The 9840-nt window shown below is 43.5% G+C and overlaps 2 protein-coding genes across 2 annotated transcripts in view; both read right to left on the reverse strand.

Annotated features, from left to right (window-relative positions):
• Positions 1-6763, reverse strand: part of LOC121630393 (scavenger receptor cysteine-rich type 1 protein M130-like) — a 98528-nt gene extending 91765 nt beyond the window's left edge. Inside the window, exons 1-2 of the mRNA XM_041970677.1 lie at positions 6412-6763; positions 6037-6318 (exon numbers count right to left, since the gene is read on the reverse strand). Of these exons, the coding sequence (XP_041826611.1) occupies positions 6037-6318; positions 6412-6727 (598 nt within the window). The 5' untranslated portion in view covers positions 6728-6763. The remainder of the gene's footprint in view (positions 1-6036; positions 6319-6411) is intronic.
• Positions 6764-7194: 431 nt separating this feature from the next.
• The window catches only part of LOC121630394 (scavenger receptor cysteine-rich type 1 protein M160-like), a 185318-nt gene continuing 182672 nt past the window's right edge, over positions 7195-9840 (reverse strand). Inside the window, exons 13-15 of the mRNA XM_041970678.1 lie at positions 9035-9340; positions 8657-8941; positions 7195-7202 (exon numbers count right to left, since the gene is read on the reverse strand). Of these exons, the coding sequence (XP_041826612.1) occupies positions 7195-7202; positions 8657-8941; positions 9035-9340 (599 nt within the window). The remainder of the gene's footprint in view (positions 7203-8656; positions 8942-9034; positions 9341-9840) is intronic.

The raw sequence follows: 9840 nt of genomic DNA on the forward strand, positions 1-9840 counted from the left end.
GATATTTAGAATAGTAAAAGGCATCAACACAATATCACAATAAAATAATAAATTACATTAAAATGATTAAAAACAAGATAAGTTAAAAAAAAGTTACCGTGCAGATTTTGTGCATAGGCGCAGGAGAAAAGAAATGTTTTTAACCTGGATTTAAAAATGTCTACATTTGGGGAAAGTTTAATCTCCACTGGCAGTTTGTTCCATTTGTTTGCAGCGTAACAGCTAAATGCTGCTTCTCCATGTTTAGTCTGGACTCTGGTCTGGATTCTGGTCTGGACTAGTTGACCAGAGTCTTTGGATCTAAGAGCTCTGCTAGGTTTATATTCTCTGAACATATCACAGATGTATTCTGGGCCTAAACCATTCTGGGATTTGTAAACAAGCAGAAGAGTTTTAAAATCTATTCTGTGACTGACTGGAAGCCAGTGTAAAGATTTCACAACTGGTGTGATGTGTTCAGATCTCTTAGTCCTGGTTAAAACTCTAGCAGCAGCGTTCTGGATGAGCTGCAGATGTTTAATGCTCTTTTTAGGAAGTCCTGTTAAAAGACCATTACAGTAATCCAGCCTACTGGAGATGAATGCATGGATGAGTTTCTCTTGGTCTTTCTGGGAGACTAAACTTTTAATTCTGTTGATGTTTAGACACATTAAGTGACTTGTGCACTGCAATGGTCACCTAGTGGGGGTTTTATCTCTCCACACCGTGTCACCAATAACTGCAAGACACCCATACCTGATGCCTGCAGTACAGGAGAGAATGCTTCCTCTGCTATGTCACCTAGCAGACGCAGGTGGATGTTGGTAAAAAGGTGCCCAAAACTTCTTCACACACTACACGAGGAGTCCAAGTCTCACTCACAAAAGGGGATGATCACCTTGAAGTTTCTGTTTATGGACCAAAGGGTCCATAAATGTAAAATTTTGAAAACCCCAAGCAAAAAAGCACTAGTTATAGGGTGGCACTCTTTGTGTTATCCTACAGTGTGTGTGTGAGTGTGTGTGTAATATACTGAGTTGTATGTAGTGGTGAAAATTCCCAGTCAGTCTTCTTCAGAACAGACTTGACTCAGTGGTGCTGACCTGTACTGCATGATATCCTAAAGGATATGCCGAACCAGGCAGGCTGAGAGGCCAACAAACGTCTTGACCAATAGTTGAACATTGCTGGGAGAAACCAAGCGACAACCTCAGACAGTAAAATGTGAAGCCTATGGGGAAGTATAACAACATATTACCTTTTCCCCCCTCATCCACCAGGGCCTGGCTCCAAAACAGAGCAAATCCCCATAGACTCCCATGTTAAAAAGACCAACGTCACAGCAGAAATAAACATGTTCAAAGCCTGGTACAAAAATCCATTTTAGGATTAATAAGTCAAAGAAAAAGAAGGAAACTTTGAGAATTTCAGAGTTAGAACTCAGAATTAAATCCTTAGAGGACGCTTACCATGTCTCCCCAGAAGAACACATACTAAATGCTATAAGGAAAGCTAAACTTGAACTTAATGAAATAATAGATAAAAAGACACAATTCTTGGTGCAAAGACTTCGCTTGGAGAATTTTGAGCATGGAAATAAATCTGGAAGGTTCCTGGCTAATCAGTTAAAAACAAACAAGGAGAAAACAACCATCTCCTCTGTCAGAGATCCAGAAGGAAACATCGGCCACGACCCTGACAAGATAAATAACACTTTCAAAGAATTCTATAAAACATTATATACATCACAACTAACTACAACAGATGACAACATTGATAAATTTATTAGTAACATCAATCTTCCACAATTAAAACATGAAGATAAAATGGTCTTGGATTCCCCCCTTTCAGTCGGCGAACTCCATGAAGCTCTCCAGCATATGCCCAACAATAAAGCTCCAGGTCCAGATGGTTACCCAGCAGAATTCTACAAAGAATTCTGGACAATGCTGGCACCCACTTTCTACAATATGATATTAGAAATAAAGGAAAAACAAAAAATACCTTCAAATATGAACCTAGCCAATATTACTCTACTATTAAAACCAGGTAAAGACCCGACACTTCCATCCAGTTACCGTCCAATTTCATTAATAAATGTAGATCTCAAAATAATTAGCAAAGCTTTGGCCAGAAGAATAGAAAAAATAACCCCTCTAATAATACATCCTGACCAAACAGGCTTTATTAAAGGTAGACATTCCTCTACTAACATGCATAGATTAATTAACATCATAGATTATGCTACTCTACATAACCTGGAATCCACAGTAATTTCTTTAGACGCAGAAAAAGCATTTGACCGAGTAAACTGGAAATTTTTATTTGCAACGTTAAACAAATTTGGGTTTGGGTCATCTTTTATAGATTGGATAAAGATATTATATAACAACCCAAATGCATGTGTCAAGACCAATGATCAAACCTCTCCAAGCTTCTGTTTGCAGAGAGGCACCAGACAGGGCTGCCCGCTTTCTCCATCACTCTTTGCTATTTTTATTGAACCCCTAGCTGCTGCCATAAGACAAAATAAAGAGATTAAAGGAATCCATGCCAAAAATATAGAACACAAGATAAGTCTTTATGCTGATGACGTATTACTTTTTCTCCAGAACTCACCGATGTCTCTCCCCCAGACAATCACACTTATTAACACATTCACATCAATATCTGACTACTCTATTAACTGGTCTAAGACCATTATTATGCTCATCAACTGTGACCTACAAAACACACCCAATACTACAATACAGTCTGGAAACATTAGATATGTAGGCATAAACATTTCTCCCAGGTTATCAGAACTAACAAAGCTAAATTATGTCCAGTTACTTAAAGCAATAGAGGATGATCTCTCATGGTGGAGGCGCTTACCCATATCACTCATGGGGAGGGTTGCTACAGTTAAAATGATGGTTCTATCTAAAGTAAACTACCTGTTTTCAATGATACCCACTAAACCATCCTCCAGCTGGTTTAAGTCACTGGACTCACATATATCTAAATTTTTATGGAAAAATAAGCCATCACGTATCAGTCTAAAAACTTTACAACAGACTAAAGATAGAGGCGGATTGGAGCTACCCGACTTTAATCATGTTTTCTTAGCTAACAAGCTGCAGTATATCTCCAAATGGCTTAAACCTAGCAGTCTGGATGAAACATGGTTAGATGTAGAGCAAGCATTGTACGAGGATGTGTTTATCTCTGACCTGCTATTCATCAGCTCAACCATCAAAACACATAAGTGTTTTAAAGGCATCAATATCAGTTCATCTTTAGTGGCTTGGTGGGATTTTCTAAAAATAACCAAATCCTCACTTTTTCCATGTAAGTTTACAACCCTCTGGAACAACCCTGACATCCTGCAAAACATAAAGCTTATCAATTTCACTCAATGGAAAAATAAAGGAATAAAACAGTTAGAACATATAATAGAAAATGGAAACTTCTTATCATTTAATATTCTCACTTCACAATATGGAATCAGTAGCAAAACATTTTTAGAATATCACCAGCTTAAAGCTATTATATGTAAAAAATATACCATTAATCAATTAAACTCACAGCTACCTATTAGGGTGGCAGAATTCATGAATCTCAATGCCCCAAAGCTATTATCAAAAACATATAGACTATTATCCAAACTAGAACACTCAATCTGTCTTCCGACTTCAAAATGGGAGGGTGACTTATCCAGTAACTTTAATAAAGATAAATGGTCACAAATATGTTTAAACACCTTTAAAATGACTAAGAATTCAAATATGCAACTAATACAATTCAAAATTCTGCATAGAACTCATTATACAGGACAAAGGATGTTCAGGATGGGTCTGTCACAATCAAACATCTGCACACACTGCAATGAAAACACACCTGACAAGTATCTCCATGCCTTGTGGTCCTGCACACCTGTCCGCAGGTTCTGCCTTCAGGTATGTGTGGACATGTCAACATGGTTTAAATGTAATATTCCTACAATCCCCGCACTATGTCTACTAGGTGACTTGGGTGACATTAATATGGCAATTAACTCTGCACACATGATATGCACAGCATTATGCATCGCAAAGAAAACTATCCTTGTGAACTGGAAAAACAAAAATAATCTGTGTATTCAGCAGTTTAGGAATCTCTTAGTTGACCACATCAGTAGTGAGACAATGTCTGCCTCCTCAAAGAACTATTTAGCTGAATCTCATTCCCTCTGGTCCCCTGTGCTTAGTTCCATCACTTAGTGTAGGTGGAGGACTGTGACCTCGTTGCTATGGGGGTTTGGGAAATGGCCGGGAGTTACTGGTGGTTGCGGGTTCTTTGTGGTTGTCCGTGGTGCGGGACCGGGCTGCTCTGCGGTTGGGGTGGCTCTGGGTCTGGCCTCGTCGGGGACTGTGGGGTCCAGCGGTTGGAGTCGCCTTGTGGTGGGGGGTGAGGCCACTGGTGGTGCCTGGGTTGGTGGGCGTCGGCCTTGGGCCGGGCATTCCGGGGCGGGCTGGGCGGGGGTTCTGGGCTCTGGTGCCCGGGGGTGGTCCTCCTCCCTTCGGGGTGGTGGGGTCCGTGTGTGCCGGGGGTCTGGGCCTGCCCAGATGTGCTGTCCTGGTGTGGGTTGGTGCATGCCCTGGTGTCTGGTTGACGCCCTGGGACCCAGGGTATGGCCCGGGGGCAGGGGGGGTGCAGGGGTTTGAAGGAGGGCTGAGTATGGCGAATGGGTAATGTTTGGGGTAAAGAGGGTTTTTTTTTTTTTTTTTTTTTTTTGGGGGGGGGGGGGGGGGGGGGGGGGGGGGGGGGGGGGGGGGGGGGGGGGGGGGGGGGGGGGGAGGGGGACCTGCGGACATGTTCTTGTCCCTGGGGTGCCTAGCCTTGGTGTTGGGTTGGCGTGGCCCACGATGGTTTTGCCTGGGGCGGTCGGGCCCCGTCGGGTTCCTGGGTGGGGCTTTGCTGGGGGGAAAGGGTGGCCCTTGGGCCTGTGGGGCGCCTGCCCTCCGTGCGGCCCACGCCGCAGCGCCCGGCGCCCGCTGGGCCTGCTCGCCGTCGCCCTGGGCTGCCCGGTGCCCCTGCCCCGTCGCGCCGGGGGTTCCGGTCTGGGGACCCCTCTGCTCTGGTCCAGGTGGGCCGCTGCTCTGTCTGCTTTGGCTGTCCCGGGCTTGGTACTCTGTGGATCTGCTTGGCCTTTGGGGCCTCGGGCTCCCCCCGTCCCCTGCTGATGCTTCGGGGTGCGGCGTGATCGCGGCCCCCTTGCGGGTACACATTTCCTCCCTGTTGCATGGCCACACATGCATATTAACACGTGCATGCTCACAAACGTGCTCGTCTCTCCATCCGCTTCTCACTAGATGTAGCTGATGTTTGTGTGTTGGTACGTTCATCTGCAGGTACGTTTGATGACTGTTGTAATTTTTTATATTATCATCATTCTATCTTTCTTTTGGTATCATGTAGTACTGTGGTAGTTTATGTTGTTGTTTTTTTTTTTTTTTTGTGATATGTTCTGGGCAGCATAGACAACTGTTATTTCCACATTTTAATCCTGTCCTTTTCTCCCTTTTTTTTTTTTTTTTTTTCTCTCTCTCTCTCTCTTCCTCTATCTCCCTGTCAGGTTCGGCACTGACATATAAGACTAAAGAAAATAAGATTACAATAAAAATAATAAAAATATCAAGGGCAGCCATGTATATAACATGTCTCCCTTGGTAGAGCAAATCTGTCAAGCAAAATATGGCACACAGACCACCGTTCTGTATGTTAGGATGCTGGACAGGACAGGGTTAAAAAAAAAAAAAAAAAGAAAAAGAAACCTGGCACCTGAGATTACCAGTCATCAGGTGTTTTGGCATTTGTTTTCAGTCTCGTTGCTGCAAACAGCAGCTGCAGTTTTCAGTTCAGAGAAGACTGATGTATTAAAGAGATATGAAGCATTTCTCATTCGTTCACCTGCACAGGTGCAACCACAGCTTCCATTAAAAGAACGTCTAGAGCAGCTCTTTTCTTTAGGCAGCCAGAAAACACAAAGCGCATCACACAGAGGTTAATGACATCAAACACACCTGTTACACTTACCTGAGCAGGTGAGATTCCAGATGGAGTCATCATGATATGGTGTTGCACATTCCCTCAGAGGAGATCCAGAATGAATACAGTTAGATTCGACCCACCACGTAGATATGTCTGAGATCTCCTCTCTCTGTCCCACAGAAACAGCAGAACCACAGTCCAGATGTTCACAGATAACAGCTGCAGTTTTCAGGGTCCATCTATAACCAACCACTGGTCTCCATTCTCCCAGTTTCATCTCCAGTGTACCGGAACAGCGACTGGCTCCTCCCACCAACCTGACAGGATCTGAACAGAGATCAGAGAGTCATCAGTAAAAGAACAAAGTGAGTTTGATGAGAAGAGAAATGAAGCAGATCAAAGCTGCAGCTCCTCGTCTACCTGAGCAGGTGAGTCCAGCAGCTCTGCCAGGTGAGCAGGTGTTTCTATCAGAGTCTGAGCTTCTACAGTCCAGCAGAGCAGACTCATGGCCTCCACACTGGAACTCTTTGGTCCACATGGGAGCCTCCCCTTCTCCATAGAGCGCCCCCTGGAGGACTGAAGAAGGCCCACAGCCGAGCTCCCTGCAGACCACCTCTGCATCCTGCTGGTCAAAGTCAGCTTCACACACTGAGGACCAGGTCTGGTCAGACTTCACCTCCAGTCTGCCTGAACACACACTGGATCCATTCAGCAGCCTGACAGAGTCTGGACACATCACACACCATCACACACACAGTTACACCATGATGAGGAGGAACTTATGATGATCAGAAACCTGATGATGGAGAAGAAACAAGAAACCTCTTGCAGCTCCACATTAGTTGATGTGAATGTTTCCATGTTCCTCTGGATGTCCAGAGATGTAGGAACACATTACACAGATTAAAGTATTTAATTCCACGAGGTAATAATTATACAGCGACTCAGATGGAGTCAGCAGCATTTAAATAAACTGTCAAAGTCAAACTAGTGACAAAGCAAAGCAGAAAATAAAAATAAACTTGTTTACTATGGAGAGAAAATTGACTCAGCATCATTGTGTGTGTGTAATACATGATTTGCTAACTGTGTAATAATTTGGGTGTAAATTTGGGTGTAACACATGGTTTGTCAACCTCATAAATGTAATATTTTTGTTTTCAAATAGGCTTGTACATATACAAATGGTTAAATACATGTGCACTAATCGCCTGGTACACATGGACAAAAGACATTTACATGCAGATCGATTTACAAGTGCTCAAGAGGTTTTTAGACTGTTTCATCTTCCAGGAGCCTCACAGCTTTCTGCTGGATGGTGCGTTTAGGTGCTTGTGGAAAGCTGGGTCATGTGGATTTTCATCAGGTTTTCTTCTCTGGCTATGTCAAAGAGGAAAAGACACTGTCTATGACAGAATAGTTTTCCATTCAAGGTGGATAGTTTTTATTCCATGTTCATCTTTCCTTCATTTAACTGTTACATAGATTCCTGTTAAATAGTGATGTTATGATCAAGCCTGTCAGCTTCAGTCCGCATGGACCTTATGAAGCAGAAGTGTTGCGAGGTAATCATTGTTTCAGTGATTCAGCAGCATGCCAAAAGTCACATGAACCCCTCGTGCTTCAGATGCATGTCGAGCTGCTTCTAGGGAATTTAAAGGGTCTGTTCTTGTTACCGTCTCAATGCTTTAAAGGGGTTTCAGTTCCTTACATCCCAACTTTATAATTACAGTAACACAAGCATTATTCAAGTCACTGATATTAATATCAGCTTTAGCTCCATCCGTCCGTCCGTCCGTCCATCCATACGTGTCTCCATCCATCCGTCTGTCCATTCATCCATCCATCCATCCATCCATCCATCCATCCATCCATCCATCCATCCATCCATCCATCCATCAATCCATTCATCCATCCATCCATCTATCCATCCGTCCGTCCATCTGTTTGCCCGTCCATCCATCCATCCATCCATCAATCCATCCATCCATCCATCATGAGGGGCAAACTATTCTGTTATAGCACCTTTCCAAAGAGAATCCAATGAAAAGTCAAATGACCCAGCTTTCCACTAGCACTTAAACGCACCGTGCACATTTAAAGCTGTGAGGCTCAAATCCTCTTGAGCACTTGTGAACTGATCTGTGTGTAAATGCAGTTTGGTCCATGTGTACCAGGTGATTTGTGAACACATATTTAACCCTTTGTATACTTAGAATCCTTTTATAAAACTAAACTATTACATTTGTGAGGTCGAAGGTAAAAATTTGTGTGTAAAATATTAATGTTTGTGCATTTTTATAATTTGTGAATGTGTACATTTTTTGTGGGTAATTTCTAGATATTTGTGTGTGCATTTAAATACACATTTGCAAGTAACCAAAGTTACACACAACATGGTTTATACAGTTTATACACACACACACACACACACACACACACACACACACACACACACACACACACACACACACACACACACACAAGGTGATATTGAGTCACTTTTCTCTCCATACTTTACTGACTGCTGCTCTGCAGATTAAAATGTAAATTAACAGCCAGAGATGATCTGAATGGTTTGAAAACTCGATTTTAAAAAACTGAATCTCTGAGAAAACGTTTTGCAAACCTGATCAACTTATGAGGATGTGACAGCTGGGCTTACCTGAGCAGGTGAGATCCAGAATAAAAGAAGTGAATGATGAGCTCACACAGTCCTTTAGAAGATATCCAGTCTGAAAACAGTTGTGTTGGATCTCCCACACAGATCTCATTGCTTCCTCTCTCTCTCCCACAGAAATAGCAGAACCACAGTCCAGATGCTCACAGATAACAGCTGCAGTCTTTAGAGTCCATCCAAAACTATGCAATGGTCTCCATTCTCCCAGTTTCACCTCCAGTACACCTGCACAGCGACTGGCTCCTCCCACCAACCTGACATCATCAGGATCTGAACAGAGATCAGAGAGTCATCAGTAAAAGAACAAAGTGAGTTTGATGAGAAGAGAAATGAAGCAGATCAAAGCTGCAGCTCCTCTTCTACCTGAGCAGGTGAGTCCAGCAGCTCTGCCAGGTGAGCAGGTGTTTCTATCAGAGTCTGAGCTTCTACAGTCCAGCAGAGCAGACTCATGGCCTCCACACTGGAACTCTTTGGTCCACATGGGAGCCTCCCCTTCTCCATAGAGCGCCCCCTGGAGGACTGAAGGAGGCCCACAGCCGAGCTCCCTGCAGACCACCTCTGCATCCTGCTGGTCAAAGTCAGCTTCACACACTGAGGACCAGGTCTGGTTAGACTTCACCTCCAGTCTGCCTGAACACACACTGGATCCATTCAGCAGCCTGACAGAGTCTGGACACATCACACACCATCACACACACAGTTACACCATGATGAGGAGGAACTACTTTTTATAAATGGATCATTTTACACATCAAGAAGAAGAACAGATGATGATTTTAGTTTCAGTTCTCTTGTTTAAAAGAAAAATCAACATAAAAATCAACAACATACACAACAGAATGGTGATCCCAGTAGCTGGTAATACATAGTATACGCTGCACTCTGACATGAAAACAGAGGTTTAGACTGAACCCCTCCACCCCATCATGCAGCCAGTATGTCAGACATTGGAGGGCAGCCAGATTCCTGAGGTAGGAGGACTATGATGAAGGTGCTGGTGAAGATGAGGCTCTGTCCTTTACCAAGTTTCAACCCAGCATAAGTGCAGTCTGAGTCCATCAAGAACTGGTGGGGACAGGTGATCTAATGCAGCAGGGTCACCCAGAATGAACAGGTCAGGAATAAAGGTGATACAGCAACCTATCATTTTTCTACTGAGGTGTGTATGA

Source organism: Melanotaenia boesemani, chromosome 19 (genome assembly GCF_017639745.1).
Source record: "Melanotaenia boesemani isolate fMelBoe1 chromosome 19, fMelBoe1.pri, whole genome shotgun sequence".
NCBI lineage: Eukaryota > Metazoa > Chordata > Actinopteri > Atheriniformes > Melanotaeniidae > Melanotaenia > Melanotaenia boesemani.